Genomic DNA, 18,016 nt, shown 5'->3' with positions numbered 1-18,016 from the left:
TTTTGTGCTATGACAGATAGACCGTTTAGCAATGGTTGTCTTGCAGTTACATAGACTGTTCCAATTAGGAATATTTTTTCATTTGACCAGTGTTAAGTCATGTTTTATTGCTACTGAGTAAAGTAAAATAAGCCAGGGATAATCCGAGGCATGCAAATTGCTTACTTGCCAAAACTGAGCACTGAAATATTAAAAAAATGTAATGATGGTTGTTTAGAATTATCTGAGCTATTCATATCTTTATGATAAGGCAAAAATAAATTAGTATGTGCATAAAAGCTGGCAATGTCAATTCACAGTATGAAATGTAGTTATATTATCTTTTATTTTTCTGTTTTATATACAGGGCCTGGGTTCCAATAAATAATTGCTACCTCATGTCTAAAGAAATTCCTTTTTCTGTGAAAAAGACTAAAAGCATCTTCAATAGTGCAATGCAAGAAATGGAGGTTTATGTTGATAACATTCGTAGAAAATTTGGAGTATTTAATTATGCACCTTTCCGGACACCATATACTCCCAACAATCAATACCAAATGTTGTTAGACCCTGCAAACCCAGCTGCTGGAACTGCAAAGACAGACAAACAAGAGAAAATCAAACTGAATTTTGATATGACAGCGTCACCCAAGATTCTGATGAGCAAGTCCATGCTGGGCAGTAGCACAGGCCGCAGGATTTCACTGACAGATATGCCACGGTCACCAATGAGTACAAACTCATCAGTTCACACTGGCTCTGATGTTGAACAGGATGCAGAGAAAAAAGCAACTTCCAGTCATTTTAGTGCCAGTGAAGAATCCATGGACTTCATTGAGAAAAATACAGGTAAAAAAAAAAAGAGGTACAGGACTTTGGAAATGGACTAGTTTTATTCCATGTACTTTTTAATGACCGGCTGTGTTATGACTTGGTTTATGAAGAAATTAAAAAAAAAGATGCATTTAACTTTCAGTATCACTGATAAGAAAGAACAGTTCTTTCTGTCACCTTGAGAAGGAATGAATAATCTTGAAAAATGACTAAACCTGTTCAATTTAAGTAGCAGGAAATAGTTGTAACTATTAAAGTGAATGGAAAGTGGAAATAAATACAAAAAAAATTAGAATTGTCATGAGTAGGTGTTCTGGTTTTAAATCTGTCTTTATTAATTTTGTACTTTTTCAGCTTCCCCAGCACCAACAAGAACAGGTCAATCAGGGAGCTTGTCAGGCAGCCCCAAACCTTTCTCTCCTCAAGCATCAACGCCAATTTCTGCTAAGCAAGAAAGAACTTCCACGCCAGGAAGCATTCTGAATCTTAACCTTGGTTAGTTCTGATATTTAAAAACCTAATATTCTTACAGCTGAACAAATTATGGTGGTGTCAGTGCAGCCTAATATGAACAAATGTGCTTGTATGTGACTTTAAATGAGCAAAGGTCTTTAAATGAGGCACACGTGTAATTATTGTTTTATCAGATTTACTGGGTTTTTTATCTCGTAAAAGAAAGTTTCTGTTATTGTTTCTTGTTGATGAAAGGAAGTAGTTAAAGGATAAGTTTTTCCTTAGCTGAACTGTTCAAATGAACATGTCTAAACAGTAGGTAAGTTTCTAAAGGTTGTAATTACATGAACATTGCTGCTCTTCACCACTCACTCTCTCAAGTGAATTGCTGGCAAGGTTTTCTTGTGATCTTTAGGATTTAGGATTTACTAGGGCTTCTCTCTTGCTGCCTTCACATCACCTCCTCACTGACCATCCCTCTCTAGGGAGATAGATGGATGAAAGGAATTAGCAGAATTCTTGAAGTCTTGAAACTCCCTAGAAGTAAATTTTGGGATTGTGGAATTTTGAAAGATGGAGTAGGTAAGTACTAAGTTGGTAAAACAGCTCTGCAAGCCAAACATGTAAATCAGTTTCCTCAGTCATGCTTTGTTGTGTGAGCGTTCTGATTGAGTTCTGGGTGCTTTTTGCCTCCACATGATATTACACAGAGAACCAGGAATTTGCCCCCTTGGTGTTAGCCAGATACTTCAGGAAGGCTGAAGTTCAAATAATGAATTCATGTCTTCAGTGCCTCACAGGTATTCTGATTCTGGGTACAAGCTCGCAAGTCTCTTTTTTAGTGGGTCATATGTGTGGACATAATTGTAGAATTAATTTCTTCTGCTGCACTGCAGCTACTTGTCAGCTCATCTGAGGTGACAATGCATTTGGAAAAACATTAAGAAATATATAGTGATGCAGTTGTTTGAGCCACAGATGGGAGACATCAGCTGGAACACTGAATAAATAGCATAGATTGGAAAATCTGATGTGATGGTCCATGAGTAATACCATAAAAGAAGTGCTTGTACCCTCTCAAGTAGAATATCTGGGGTTTTTTCAGGTTTAGGGGAATTTCTTTTATTAGATATACTTTTTGGTGATGAGAGTGAACAACCCTTCTTCATTTGATAGTGTCACTGTGCCAGATGTGTTCTTCTGTGGATATTAGAATTTTTCCAGTATAACTCATTGTGTCTCATTGTAATACATGATGTGAACAGAGTTTCTCTCTGCAAAAACAAAAGCGAGAGTCCAGAAAACAAAGACACTTTGTATCTTCAGAGGAGTGCTAGGAGGATTCTGTGGTCTGCAATTCAGCAAAAAGGAAGGAAAAATAACAGAAATGAACCATCTGTTGCTACTGGCAGACTTGCAAATTTGAAAAATGGAGGTGTGAATGAGCAAGATATACAGGGATTTGGGGGGAAGAAAAATGTGTCTCTGATAGTATAGGACCTGCCCTTGGACTACAGAGGCAAGAAACAATAAGAATGTACCTTGATATGAAATTCAAACTTACAAAGAATGTCTGGTTAGAGGAATCATTGGTTCAGGCCTTTGTATTTATTTCCCTTTTCTCTAAGTTGTACCTCAACAGAAAATGTTTTGTAAATATATATATATATAGAGAGAGAGAGAGAGAGAGTGTAAAATAAGGCAACACCGTGTCATATTTAACTGCTCTGGAATGAAACTTGAACATTAAGCACAAATGCACGTTGTGCCAGTGTTACCTTTTGCCTCCTCTGGCCTCTGGTTTTTCTCAGCTTATGCCATTGGCTCTTCTGATCCTACCACGAGCCAGTTGAAGGAGTTAAATTGGCCAAACATAATTATCTTCCTTTTTTTTCCCCCCTTCTTCATGGATCCTTTCTCTTTCCCAACTTAACTCCATCTGGTTCAGTGCCCTGAGCACTGATGGAATGTCAGCACTCCTAGCAAAGAGTAAAGAAAGGATAGGACTGTCCTATACAAATACAGCCTCTGTAGTGGGAAAATTAGTTGCTAATATAGTTTTACCCTTAGCACTGTAGTGTGTATTCTTTGCAGACAGATGTGTGCATTTCAGAGTGAAAATTCTATACATGTAGATGAAAACTCAAGATTTTGCTGACATATACTGAAAAGTGTGTTATTCTATCTTGAATTTACTAATTTATCCAGTGAAATAATCCACATTTTTATATGAATTCTCATGACCTAACTTTTGGATTTTAAATGATGACTATAAAAATTTTATGTGTCCTATAATATTATAAAGATTTTGTGCATCTTATACTATTATAAAGATTTTATTTCTATTTAATTTTCTCTGTGAAGGTAGTACTCTTAGTAGTAAAAAACAGCAGTAGTTTAGTAGAGGTGCTGTCAGACAACTTTACAAACCTGAATGAGGATTTCTTGATAAATTCACATTGAGGGAGAAAATGTCTCCATAACTGATGCATGTGTTTTGTGTGTGAAGAGAGGAAGAATCCATTTTTTGCAGTAAAGTCATTTTAGAGTTACTATTTACCCCACAATTACAAAAAAAAAGTGCAGTATCTTCCAGATTGCCTGCATTGCTCTTTGGTGAAACGTGTTTTATCTGGATAGCCATCTCGGTTCTTTGTGTAAAGTCTGTTTCTGAGTTGGGGTTTGTTGTTGCAGATCGCAGCAAGGCCGAGATGGATCTGAAGGAGCTGAGCGAGTCGGTGCAGCAGCAGAGCACCCCCGTGCAGCTCATCTCCCCCAAGCGCCAGATCCGCAGCAGGTTCCAGCTCAACCTGGACAAGACCATCGAGAGCTGTAAAGCACAACTGGGTGAGTGCCCCTCAAGAACACTCAAATTGGAGGTCAAATAAGTTTTTGGATAGTAAAACTGATTTATTAAAAAAAATAATGGATATTGATCTAGTACCGATATCCAACTGTGACGGATAAAAACTCTCTAACAGTTAAAGTTAGACAGTGTGTGTTTATTGCGGCGCCGGGCAGCGTGAGGGATAGCTCCCAAATACACACCACAATTTACAGGTGATTACAGAGCCCTTTTATCTATACAGGTATTGAATACCCAAAATACAAACACATATTCATAACTTTGGTACATCCCATTCCCTGCTTCGTATGGTAATTAGTTCAAAAGCTATTAAGCATGCGTAGAGTGTTCCTTGAAATGGGTCGGTGGTCTCTTTCATAGGGAGGGGTCCCAAAATGAGCAAGTAAATGAAGTCTTCCTTGTTCTGACCTTTCTACCTTTTTCAATGCAAATATGACAAATGAACCCTTGGGAGAACTCCCATTCCCTGTCTTCAACTGGTTTCAGAACAGAGGAGGCCCATGATTGTCTTATGTTCCTAAAAGCTATTTGTCAGTTTCTATATTCTTCATAAACCCAGCTAACCAAACATTGTGTTGACAAGCTATCAATTATTAGTTAACTACTAACTCTTAACTTCATCAAGGCCTACCCATTTATTTTAATTAACTTCAATAAAGCTTATCTCTAACTAAAATCTTAGCTCCTCTAAAATCTCTAAATTCCTTAAAGTTTATGTCTCAAAACCATAAATATTCTGTGTTTTAAAACAAGAGTAGAGAATATTGGTCACCATCATATTTTCTGAAAAATCCTCTGCCCAGGATTCTTCTCCTGGGAAGCTGAGAAGCCTCAGAGAAAAAGGAAAACAATATTATCTCATTTGCTTCTCCTGTGTTTTGCTGCTTTGGAATGTGGTTTGGAGGTTGTTTATCTGACAGGTGGTTGTTTGATTGGCTTCATGTGAATTGTTTTTACTTAATGACCAATCACTGTCTAGCTGTGCTGGGGCTCTAGAGAGAGTCACGAGTTTTTCATGATCATCCTTCGTAGCCTTCTGTCTGTGTCCTCTCTCTATTCTCTAGTATAGTTTAGTAGAGTATTTTTTAATATAATACAGATCATAAAATAATAAATTAGCCTTTTAAGAACATGGAGTCAAATTCTCATTTCCTCCTCTGTCTGGGGAACTCAGAAAATACCACAAATATTCAAACTCTTTGATGTGAGTAGAATGCACTGAACTAGTTTGTTTTAAAACACAGTGAGATCTGATGCTTCAAATTTTTGTTTCATCTTTTAACCTGTTTTTCTACCATTCTGAGGTAGATAGTATGAGAGGATTATAGTCTTATGCATGTTGAAAAATTGGAGAATTCTGCCTAAATTCTGTCAGTTGCACAAAGTAGAATGAATGTAAGTAACTATAATCAGGTGAATAGTGTTGCTGATTTTTTTAGATAGCTTCTTGTGGATAAAAATAATTCATTTTTGCATTGGGTCATAAGTTGAACAAAAGACCTTGCAGGTAGTGAGAAAAAGCAGTGAAAGGAGGCCATAGAATGAAATAAAAATATTAATTGGAGTATGTAGAAGTTCATTCTTATACATTATGGTGCTGGGATAGGGCACTATCCTTTGTAGCTAAAGGACTGATAGTTAAGGTAATGGTATGTGTACACTTTGTTCCAGTATATAAAGTATTTTCTTGGTAATGTCAGTCAGTCTGATGTCAGCTTGGAATGTACTTTCCTTTCCACAATTAGGAATAAATGAAATATCTGAAGCTGTTTATACTGCAGTAGAACACAGTGACTCTGAAGATTCTGAAAAATCTGATACCAGTGACAGTGAGTATAGCGATGAGGATCAGAAATCAAAGAATGATCAAGAGGATGGGGAGGACAAGGAAGGTGCAAGAAGTGACAAAGAATCACTGAGCTTGAAAAAAAAACCTAAGCCTCCAGCACAGAATGAAGACAAGGAGGAACTTAAAAGCACAAGTCCAGAAGTGGAAAAAACAGAAGAACCGGTCAAGGAAAAGGCTGTTTCAGACACTGAAAAAGAATTTTCTGAAAAGGGAAAGAGTTTACAGCATCCTGCAAAAGAAAAGCTGAAAGGTAAAGATGAAACAGACTCTCCAACTGTGCATCTAGGACTGGACTCTGATTCTGAGAGTGAACTTGTCATCGATCTAGGAGATGATCATTGTACTCGTGAAGGAAGGAAAAACAAGAAAGAATCTAAAGAATCTTCTCCTAAACAAGATGGTAGGATGAAATTATTTCCTTTTGTTTCTCCTCTGTTCTGTAGGGCTGTTACCAAAGGTAGAATTGCCACCTTTATTTTTGCACTAAGATAAAAATATCTGTATTAAAACAGTTTTTATGAGTGATTGTTCATCCTTTGTGACTATGAAAAAAGTTTTCAGTGCCCATTGTAGTTTCTGATTTAAACAAAATCAGTTTTACTGTTTTCTTTCAGCAGAGTGGATCTATGAATATCCATTATTTTTGGTGGGCAGGACCTAGCACTTGGCCTTATTGAACCTGATTAAGTTGTCCCAGGCCATTGATTCAATCTGTCAAGATCTTTGCAGAGCCTTCCTGCCCTCGAGCAGATCAGCACTCCTGCCCAACGTGGTGTCATCTGCATTTGGTTGTCAATGTCAGTTCACTGTTGTTAAGAAAGTTTATAGTTTCTTCAGTTACTGCTCAGATATTAATCCTTTAGAATGTTTTTTTCTCCTGAAAGAAATTGGGATGACAGGTGAAAGTGGTAAGGCAGAAACACCCTAACAAGATCTAAACTCTCACATATCTTTTGAATGAGATCAGGCTGGTTTTTCTTGGTTTTGTACTTCTTGTTTTGCTTAGCCACTGATGCATCTAAATTGCCACCAGTTTCCACTAGACTGAAATGACTTTACTTGTAGAATATTGATTACTTTTGAGGAAAACAATTCAAAGCAGACTGGAAGGTATACATATATATACCTGTATATATATAGCTGTTCCAAAGACTAGATGGAAAATTACAAATCAGACGTGTTGGTGAAAAAATTGGCATAACATTTTGTGTTTTGTTTAGTTGTAGGTAAAACTCCACCTTCCTCCAGTGCAAGCACCCAGCCTCTGCCAGAAACTCCAGTGCTCACCCGCTCCGCATCGCAGACCCCCCCAGCTGGTGTGACAGCAACCACCAGTGCTGCTTCTACTGTCAGCGCTCCCTCTGCTGCCACAGGGAGCCCTGTGAAAAAGCAGAGGCCTCTGCTGCCCAAGGAAACCGCCCCTGCTGTGCAGAGGGTGGTGTGGAATTCTTCAAATAAATTCCAGACATCTTCTCAGAAGTGGCACATGCAGAAGGTACAGAGGCAGCAGCAGCAGCAGAGCCAGCAGTCTCAGTCACAGCAGCCTCAGTCCTCTCAGGGGACAAGATACCAGACAAGACAAGCAGTTAAAGGTACATACTTTTCTAACTCAATGTGCCTGTGGTGCCATAATTCCCCAGTAGTGATCCCTGTGCTTCAAAGGTGCCCAGCCAAGAGTTCTTCTGTATAAACAAAATCTCAAAGTGTGCTGCTACTCTGATAAGTGTCTTTAGTATAAAAGTTTCTCACTATACTTGCTCTTTCTGGTTTGTATTTCGAGTCATGTCTCCTTACTTTAATGACAAAAAAATTGTGTGTCTGTATAAATATTTTTGCTTTTCATAGCCATAACAGATTTGGAAGGGTGAACTGAATAATTTTATGGATCATATGCTAAAACCATTAACTATTCCACTTGCATGTTTACCAATGTCACCTCAGTATCTACAAATTGCTTCCAGTTTTATCTGACAAGCAGCAGATCTGAAGGGTTTTTCAGAGTATAATTTGACAACAATGAAATTACCCAGGCTCCAGGATTTGTCTTTGAAATCCCTGTTGTTTAACAAGACTTTGATGCTAGTTTACTGAGCAAACAGCCCTGGCATTTCAGAATGTTTTCACAACTGTTTCCTCACCATCCCTTTGCTGGAGCCTTCACCAATAGCTGGCACAGGGTAACACAAGCCTGTGCTGCTGATGCTTCCCTTCACTTAACAGCAACTTTATGTAAATCAGCTTCATTTGTCATTTCAAGTTAATAAACTGAAATGTTTACTGCTGTGCCTGATGAGACATTCTCCACTCTGCTGACACCACTGGCACGCAGGTGATCTTATAGAGAAGAGAGGTTTGGGTGATGGTTCACATACAGGCATTTACAGAGGCTCATTTATCTGGTCCCAAAGTGCTTTTGTTTCTGCCATTTAAGCAGTGTTGAGGAAGTGGTATCTTTCTGCTTGTAGACTGCACAAATTGATGCAGAAATATGCAGTGAGGAAAAATAAATGTGAAAGTCAGAGAAGTTAATGCTAAACTTTTTATAGAATCATGCTTTAATACATACCTTAATAGTATGGGCTGAACTTCGTGTTCAGCCTGAGTTTGTTTCCTCAGTATTGTTTACTACTGAGCACATCATGGCAATGTTCCATTTTAAATATTATAGTCTGGAAATCTATCATGTGAAAATTATAAAATCTATAGATTTCTTATATACTGAATTGGCATAAACAGAAATATAGCACATCAAGATGAATAAATTGTTTATTTCAGTAATTTCACTACTGAGGATATTGGCAGTGAAGAAATCTTCTAGTAGAAATAGCTTGAAAAGTTTTATTCTTAAAAAAACACTATTTAAAAAATACTCCAGCAGATAAGTCATTAGAACTGAGGGAAGTCTTCTGCTCTGGCCAGTCTAAAATGATAAATTTCAAAGTTATAGTTACTTTGTTACCTCTAAGCCTTACAATTATGTACAAGTTCAGTGGCTGAGCTCTGTGTAATTAATTATTAGATGGCACCATTGTATAAATAATACAAATCTGAAATGGTTACATGCACATAGTTTAGTCAGATATGGAAGGTAGAAATTTGCCTGTTGTTTTCATAATTCCTTGTGTGATTGATCCCCTCAATGTTCTCTTTTCTTAGCTGTGCAGCAAAAAGAGATCACCCAGAGCACTTCCACATCCACTATAACCTTGGTCACAAGCACTCAGCCTATTTCCATGGTTACCAGCTCTGGATCTGCAAGCACACTTTCTTCTTCACTCAACACAGACTTGCCAATTGCAACAGCTTCAGCTGATGTGGCTGCAGATATTGCTAAATACACCAGCAAAGTAAGTTCTGGAGGAAGGTTTTAAGGAAGCTGTACCTTTCTTTTAAAGTTGTACCTCTCTTTTAAAACACCCTGTAGTTTCATCAGGTGGGATAAATGTGTGTTCACACATTAAAGAGATGCTAAGTTGTTAAAGAGAAGGGGTGGTCTCATCATGGTGACAGTGAGGGAAGGGATGTGAGCTTTCCATACTCGCTTAAATACTTAGATTTAAAAAGTCAATGAATACTATATATTTTTGCATTGAGTTTCTTCCCCAAATTAATGGTTATATATTTTTTGTTTATAAATTATAGCAATATCTTAGAAAAGTAGCAGGTCAAACAGTTTACCTGTTCAGGACACTTAAAAATCAGAGTCCTGATCAAAATTGTTGTGCTCTACCTTCTAAATAAGAACCAGGTAAATATCATATATTTAGAGAGAGAGACAAGGGTGTAGGTTCCCAGTAGAGAAGTTGAAAGAAAATGAAAGTGGAAATCTATTAAAATATATGTCAAAGAATTATTTTCTTTTCTTTTTGTCTTTCAGATGATGGATGCCATCAAAGGAACAATGACTGAAATATATAATGATCTTTCAAAAAATACTACTGGAAGTACAATAGCTGAGGTTAGTGTAAGATTAAAAAAAAACCCTTCCATTTTAAGTTTGAAAAATGCAAATTAGTATTTTTATATATATAAATTAGTATTTTTATATATATAAATGTGCCACATAACCGTATCTACAAAGTATTATATATGGAGATTGTCAAGAGATAAGTCATTTCTGTGCTGTTTTAGAAGTAATGATTAGAGTGGTGGAAAAAAACACTGAAAAAATAGGTGGGCTCTGTAAGATAAGCATTAAGCCATCAAACCCAGGTTCTTCAGTCTTCTGTCAAGAATTTGCCACCTTTTTTAAAATCAGTAATGAAGGATTTTTTAAAATAATGCAGTAGCTTATTACAACCATAGTTTTTAATACTTCTTTGAAATACTTTGAAACACTTTGCATTTTTAATGAAATGCTATACATGGCTTTTAATGTTCCCTAAGGGTAGGACTTAGTATCTTCTAAGGGTTGTTTTTAACCTTGGAAAAAGCAGATTAAGCAGTGCAAACTAAGAATGAATGGGAACAATAAAGCTCAAAATGTGATGATTTATTTACCTGCTGTAACCAAAATAAGGAAGTCAAAGTTCTGGGCAAAGATATTTGTATTCCTGATCCACAGTGAACAGATAATCTTGCTTTTCTAAGCCTTATCTAGTTAAAATTAGAGGCATTAGATGTCATACTAATAAATGCAAGCAGCACTGAGGAATAGGTTCTTGATTCCAATCAGAAATTTGAGATGTGACAGTTTCAGAGGAATCAAGTTTAACAGAAGTTTTTTGTCTTCAAAGAGTCCTGTGCTGTTTATGGTGAGCAAATCTAGCAAACAGATATTTAGAATACTTCACACTTTGGTTTGGGGTTTATTATTGTCTTGTCCTTATGTTAATATGAAGGAGCCTTGATGTAAACAATGGCTTTTTATATAACAATTATGTATTACACACCATGCCCTGTTTGTTATTACTAACTATTACATTTTTAATATTTAGATTCGGCGTTTGAGGATTGAGATAGAAAAACTTCAATGGTTACATCAACAGGAACTTTCAGAAATGAAACACAATCTAGGTATGAAAATGACAGTCCAAAACAGTGTCAGGTATTGTCCTGCATAGAAAATGGAAATGCTTATAGTATGTGTTACCTTCATCACATTGTCCCTCTTGGAACTCACACATTTTGCTTTGTAAAGAAAGTAAGATATGGTGAACATACGAGATGAGAGAAGAGATGGAATCCTCTATTTCTGAATTTGGAGCAGAACAAAAGTTTGGGCTTTCAAAGACAAAGCATGTTAGCAGCAGCTGCACATGTCCTTTTTGTGCTTCTGCTGTATGCTGGTCCTTTGTGGGACGTCTAGAACTAAAGTGTTAAACAAATGGAAGGTAATGGTTAAAAATCATGGTGCCAGAATAAGAAAAGAAGATGGAAGACTTGCATTTGTTGAGTATGTATGAAACAGATGCCCAAACTCAGGGAATACCTTGACTGCTAGCTTTAATTTCATGTTGTCTTTAAACTTATGAATATTACTGTTTTGCTCCTTGCTGTTGGGGAGTGGAAAATGCAAACTCACCTTTCTCTGGATTTTGAGTAGAGCTGACAATGGCTGAAATGCGTCAGAGCCTGGAACAGGAACGAGACCGTTTGATTGCTGAGGTGAAGAAGCAGCTGGAACTGGAAAAGCAACAAGCAGTGGATGAGACCAAGAAGAAGCAATGGTGTGCCAACTGCAAGAAAGAGGCCATCTTTTATTGCTGTTGGAATACCAGCTACTGTGACTACCCCTGCCAACAAGCTCACTGGCCTGAGCATATGAAATCTTGCACACAGTCAGGTAAGGGTGCCTCTTACACAGCTGGGGGGGTTTGGGTGGCTGGATGGATCCACAGTGACTCAGTTCTTCATGTGCAGATGTGACTCTGAGGAGGGACTGTGGACTGGCTCCCTTGAGTAGTGGCCTCATTCTCTTTTTTCCTTGATTTTAGCTACTGCGACACAGCAGGAAACAGATACTGAAATTAGCACAGAAACACTAAATAAATCCTCCCAGCCTAGTTCAAGCGTGCAGTCTACACCCACAGAAACAGCCAGCACTCCTAAGGAAAAGGAAGGTTCAGCTGATAAAAGCAAAGAGAGTGTTACAGTGAGTATCATCACTTCAAAGAAAAATAATATGTAATATTTCTCTGAAACCTACCCTGGATAAGCCAGGAATTTATAACCATTTGTAAATTTCAAAGAGTGCATTTTGGGGAGTGATAGAGAATTGTGGTTTTTGTTCTTCATCTTGTAAAAAAAAACCTCCTTCTGCCCTTTGGGAACACCCTTTCCCCTTCACTTATTCCCAAAAAAACCTTGTGTTGGCTTGACTGATCCTTCCAGCCAAGGGGGACTGGACCTCTTTCTCTCTCTCTCTCCAGGACCCATCAGTGTAGCTTCTGGTCTGGATCTTTCGATACAAGTTGCCTTCTGATAAGCAATACTGACTGCAGCACTTCCAAGCCCTTCTTGCCTGGGGGTTCAGAGGCCAAGCTCAAGACCTGCATTCAAACCAACTTACTTTCTCACCACAGACTGCCATTAGGGTACCACAATGTTCCATAACACTGATACAACACTTCACCTGGATCTACGGTTCACGGAGCAGTTTTGAAATCCTCCATAGCATCTACTCTGATAGTTTTCAGTAGGCAAGGATGAGCAAATGCTCTAAAAAAAAGGGACTTAACATTGCATATGTAGAAAATGTTTATAGAGAAGATTCTGCTTTATAGGTAGGGCTTGACTATTAGCAATTTTGGCATCAGTTTTTTTCTGCCCTTGCAAGGTTTATTAAATGAAAAATTTTAGTGGGGGGGGGTGGGGCTGATCCTTCAAACCCTTACACATGATCCTCCACATCAGTAGGAGCCTTGTTGTATTTTAAAATATTAAAAGCAAACTAATTTTGTAGTATTGTGATTCCAGCATGATGTCTCATCGAGATAGTCCTGTAGAATTGGGAAGCATAGTAATTTAGAGAGCTGTGTTCATTTCTTGACACTTTTGCTACTGTCTGGTGTTAGATCTCTGGGCTTGAAATGTCATCTAAGGGAGTAACTTGGGGAACAGATTTGAAGGGGGGAAAAGGAGGTGCTGTTTCACTTAAATGTTTTGATGAAGTTGGTTAAACTCTGGCTCACTCACTTAATGTTTGTATGCATTGTTATGGCAGCACAAGCTTTGTATTACTGGGAAAGTAGGGAATGTGAGACCTAAAACCTGCCAGGGAATATTCCAGTTACACAGATATGGAATTACTTTTATATAGATGTTCTACCTGAAACATCATGCTGTGTACATTGATCATGTTCACAATTTGAATTTTGTTTTATTAACAAAGAAGTAACCTGTGAATTCATTAAGATGCAAATTTTTAACACAGAGAAAACATCCAACATAAATTGCATATCATAACAATAATAATGTAACAACTAGGTGGAATTTATGTACAAGCTGAGGCTTCTACTGAGGTTGCCTGTGCTGTCTCTGCAGATAGCAACAGGTGTGACAAGCACCCAGCCTATAAAACTGGTCCAGGTACCGCAGACCACCACCTATATTCCAACTACTCAACCCACAATTGTAAGTACAGCATCATAATTTCAAGTCTGCAGCAATGCTGTTCCTGGCATTAAAATTGCTCAGTCTCTCTGGGGGGTTGTCTCCGTCTGCTGTTGTATCAAGAGATGAATTCACTGGTATAGTCTCAACTTGCAGTGCAAAATGCTTTATTTTGCTGTGCAACATTCCACCCTTTCATTCCATTTGTGATTGCAAGGATTCAGAAATCTTGGAAGTCTGGCAAAGGCACTGAGGACAGGCAGAGGCCATTTCACATTACTGGTCTGTTTCATGTATATACTTGACCACAACATCAATGTAAATATATAGAATTCATTTTAAATATCTTTTAAATATCGTTTTGTCTATGGTATCCTAAAGAGATTTAGAGATTTAATTATTTCTGAGCTATGCTTGATATTCCTGTGACATCTCAGTACCTGTGAAAAAGAATATGCATTTGTCAGCAGTGTCTCTCCCATGCAGTCTTGCACAGTAGCATTACGAAACGAGAAATCGCATTGGAATCAGACCTGGGTGTTTTCCATCAAAGGCTTAACCAAGGACATCCGAATTCCCTAGTGTCAGTCACAGTAGATGGGACAAAAGTGAGTTGGATTTTTGTATTTTATACACCGTATTAGCCCATTATTTCAGCTGGTGGTGCTCTGCAGTGCTCATGTCAGAGCCAGCTACTGAGCTGATGCTGCCCTGGTCACGGCACTGCTCTGCCTCCCTGCTGGGTTCAGCAGGGAAGCCCATGTGTGGGTAACTTCATATCTGACTTAAAAGACACTGTTATAAACTATCTGATTTAACAGTGTACCTTACCCACACTGGGACTGTGAGGCCTGACGTGCTGTAGACGTTCCTCTGTCTCTCTCTTTCCCTGTGCACCCCCAGCTGCAGGACACACACGTGTTGGTGGATACACGCTCATGCACAAACAGTGCTTCACAGCCATCAGATTCCACACAAACACAGCTCTTGGTGGGGATGGAGAGCTCCAACATTCCTCACAGCATTTCAATTCCACTTGGTCTCAGCTGAGACCACTGTGCACCTTTGCAGCATTGGCCCCGAGTTGCTTGGACTGAACTACCATTAACAAAAAGGTTTTGTATGTGTTTTAAAATCCAATAGCAGACTTTTAAGACATCAGGCTTCTTTTGTGAATAGCTGCGAGGTTGTAAGATCCTACGGTGGTTTTGTGTAATATTCAGAAAAATGGCAGTTACCCTCATCTGTTTTCTGTAACACAAAGTGTATTGAGTTATGTAAAGCAGAATTGGAAGGTGTGAAAGGTTTCCAACTTTATTTGTGCATGTTTATAACTTTGTACACATTTGCATTAGTCTTGCACAGCTACAGACACCTCTGTATTCTAATGACTGCACGTGCAATTTAAATAATTTTAAACCTTAGTGCATGTTTAATATGTATGCAAATGTACATATGTGTAAAACTGGCAGAGGTGGAAAATTTACCTCTCAGGGAATGATCTTAACACATTTAAGGAGTCTCGCACATTCCATATTCCGATCGCGCTAAGAACTGAAACTTAATTATTTCCATGTGTGTAAGTGTGTATATTTAAAAGGCAACTGTGGCAACCTTAATTTCCCCACCTCTAGTACTGACAGTGGCTTACCTAATGGCTTCTTTAGAATTCAGTTTGCACTTTGTGTCCAACTAGGAACAACTTCCATTGTATCTTCTGGTACCATTTCCACTGAACCTTGTAAACACATCTGAAATCATTACAAAATGGCAGTAATTTTGAATTTACTTAGCAAATTGGTCCCATGTTTGTTTTTTATTCTTCCTGCAGTTAAAATAATGTAAAAATATGAACCCATCTTCTTTGCATTCCAGGGAATGGAATGAGTAGGCTTCTGGAAGGCACAGACTCAGTCACAAAGGAGCTGTAATCCATCTCAGCAGGGATACTCAGAGTCTTTGTGGAATATCATTAAGACACTCATGTGGTTTCTTGAATCAGTGTGGGGAAACATTGGGCTTCAGTGAACTTGTGTTTGTTCTTCCATGTCCTCTCTGGAATGTCACACTACCATTGGGGGAAGATCTGTGCATCCCTTTCAGGTTCCTCAAAATCTCACTCCCTGTTTCTTCCACAAGATGTTGTGAACTGAAATGGATGCGTTTGTCTGATCACCAGTTGTGCATCACTGGAATTGTGTCGGAACCCACTTTGCAGTTTGTATGGTAGAGACATTTCTAGACTTTCTCACGTTTTTGGAGGAAGGTTAAGATACAGACTTTAGGTTCAATAAATCCTCTTACAGATCTCCAGAGTGATGTGACCTTGACCAGATTGTTTAACATTCTTGTGCCTTTGTCTCTGCATCTGTAGAATCAATTACCACCTATAGAGATGTCCTGAAACTCCATTTGTTGAGATGTATAAATCATGATCAGTATGATGGAAGTGTAAAGTTTATTCTATATTAATATTTTTACAGGGTGTGTAAGACAGTTCCCAGTAATGCTGATGTTTTTGCTATTGATTTGTGCAGAAGTTAACTTAAGTACTTTTTTTTTGTTCAAATGGATGTTCTTTGTTCTCTTCTGTGTAGACTGAATGCATGGGGGAAAGTTCCTTTTGGGGAAAAAGATTTAAGTAACGTGTAACGAGAATATACTTATAAACAAGGGTATTTTTGTACTCCAGTTTGATTTGTCAGAACTTTTTCAAATGACAAAGGATTTTCTTAGCCCTTTTTCCTCTTCCCACATATTAGTTTGCAGAAAACACATAACTGGATGTAACTCTGAAAGCCTCACCCTCCAAGCACAGGCAGTGTGTGCAGCCCCTATAGCACCTCCTGTCCCTGTAATTCTAGAGCAGTGATGAGAACAGAGAAACTCTTGGCTATAGGGAAGTAATGCACTACTCCTCCCCTGGAACGAGGTAATACTGTGGTAATAAAGGTATTAGTTCTTGCACAAAATTGGAACTTGTTCTGGATTTCCCCTGGAAAACAAATCTCTATTTCTGTGGTCATGTTTATGTGACCTTTAACATAACAATCTGTTTCTCTTGGTTTTAATCCACAGACCATTCCTGTAGTGGTAAGTCCTTCTGCTGGGACAGTGGCAATGAGAACTGGAGTTCAGTATGTTCAGACCACAATGCCAGTCCAAGTACGAAGAGTCTAACTGCTAACAAGAAGTTGGAATAAATAAGTCTAATAGCAATGTGACAAATAAACACAGTTCTCTGGATTAACCTCAGAGGTTCAGACTTTAGCTTTGTGTATGTGTACAAAGCATTAATTACACTACATTAATGTAAAGCATTAGTGCTGGCTTAGAAAAGCTAAGGACAGGTAAGATCCATATTAAATCTATGCTTCTTTTGTAAATAATGTACAATTTGTGGATGTCATTAGAGTCCCATCTCCTTTTTATATTTGTATTGACTTTTAACTTATAAAAAGCGTTTGAAGTTGGAAAAGGAAGGTTTGAAAGAGCCTTACCACAACCTAATGCTGAGAACTGGTCTTGGGAATCTGCATCAAATAATCCAATACAGAAAATCTGAACAACTTTTTGCATTTGGAATGAAAAAAATCTCTGCACTTTGAAACTCTTGTGGAATTTCTCTGTACAACCAAGTGATGAAGGATATCTCTTTTCAGCTAACTCTATTAGGCAAATTATGGACCTGAAATCCATAAAAATGTATACTGTTTTTCACAATGACCAGGCTGACAGCAAATATTCCTGTTGTTTACAGGTTAAAATTATCTTAAAATTTCATTCAGTCTTAAGATCAGAAAATTTGCAAAGTGTAATAGCAGCTGGTTGTAGCAGGATTTCTGATTACTGATATCAAAGACTGAGGAAAGTAAAGTTTGTTGCTATGCTTCACAGTTTTCTTATTTTTTAAAAATCCTCCCAAAGGACTTTGAAGAAGAACTAGGTGTGGAGAAAAACGTGCATTGGGAAACATGGGCAAGGGACTTTTGATGCTGGGCCAGAGCATGTATTATTTATATGATGGAATTTCTGTTTTTCTGTAAGCATGAAGCAGTGCAGTATGAGAGGAAGTACCCCCTGGAGATGCTGTCTGTTACACTGAGGCTGTAGTCCCATTTTGTATGTTGTGTAAAACGAAAGCATTGAACAAAGCAAAGGTGATGTATGTATATGAGAAAATTAACTGTATGATATCATTCCAGTACATCCTGTTGTACATTTTAGTCATGTTGATTTCTCCCATTGTTTATATAAGAATGCGGTTTGTACAGTCTCCAGCTAGTACCCAGATTAGAGGGAAAAAAGTATTAGAATAAAAAAAAAAAAAGTGAGAACAGAATATTCATTAATTGCAGTTGTGTCAAAACTAGCCTAGCTGGCCTTATTTGTGAAGCATAATTGCTTTTAGCATATGGAAGTATTTTTTCACATTTTCTTTGTATAAAATTTGTATTAAACTTAAATATCTTTTTTGACAA

General features: G+C 37.9%; 1 protein-coding gene across 7 annotated transcripts in view; it reads left to right on the top strand.

The window, feature by feature from the left end:
- ZMYND8 (zinc finger MYND-type containing 8) overlaps positions 1 to 18,016 on the top strand; it is a 49,592-nt gene extending 31,576 nt beyond the window's left edge. For 3 of the 7 annotated variants that reach the window (XM_038158481.1, XM_038158484.1, XM_038158482.1), the window contains exons 11-21: positions 347 to 828; positions 1,168 to 1,308; positions 3,961 to 4,113; positions 5,878 to 6,381; positions 7,202 to 7,573; positions 9,138 to 9,328; positions 9,859 to 9,939; positions 10,919 to 10,997; positions 11,527 to 11,766; positions 11,918 to 12,075; positions 12,353 to 18,013. In XM_038158481.1, coding sequence (XP_038014409.1) covers positions 347 to 828; positions 1,168 to 1,308; positions 3,961 to 4,113; positions 5,878 to 6,381; positions 7,202 to 7,573; positions 9,138 to 9,328; positions 9,859 to 9,939; positions 10,919 to 10,997; positions 11,527 to 11,766; positions 11,918 to 12,075; positions 12,353 to 12,367 — 2,416 coding nt within the window. In that variant the 3' untranslated portion in view covers positions 12,368 to 18,013. Of the gene's footprint in view, positions 1 to 346; positions 829 to 1,167; positions 1,309 to 3,960; positions 4,114 to 5,877; positions 6,382 to 7,201; positions 7,574 to 9,137; positions 9,329 to 9,858; positions 9,940 to 10,918; positions 10,998 to 11,526; positions 11,767 to 11,917; positions 12,076 to 12,352 lie in introns of all 7 variants that reach the window. The other 4 variants (XM_038158480.1, XM_038158485.1, XR_005259485.1 and 1 more) reach the window with 3 other exon arrangements.

Source organism: Motacilla alba, chromosome 20, assembly GCF_015832195.1.
Source record: "Motacilla alba alba isolate MOTALB_02 chromosome 20, Motacilla_alba_V1.0_pri, whole genome shotgun sequence".
In the NCBI taxonomy this organism is placed as follows: Eukaryota; Metazoa; Chordata; class Aves; order Passeriformes; family Motacillidae; genus Motacilla; species Motacilla alba.
The sequence above is the reverse complement of the archived record's forward strand: the minus strand, read 5'-3'. Positions and strand labels throughout refer to the sequence as shown.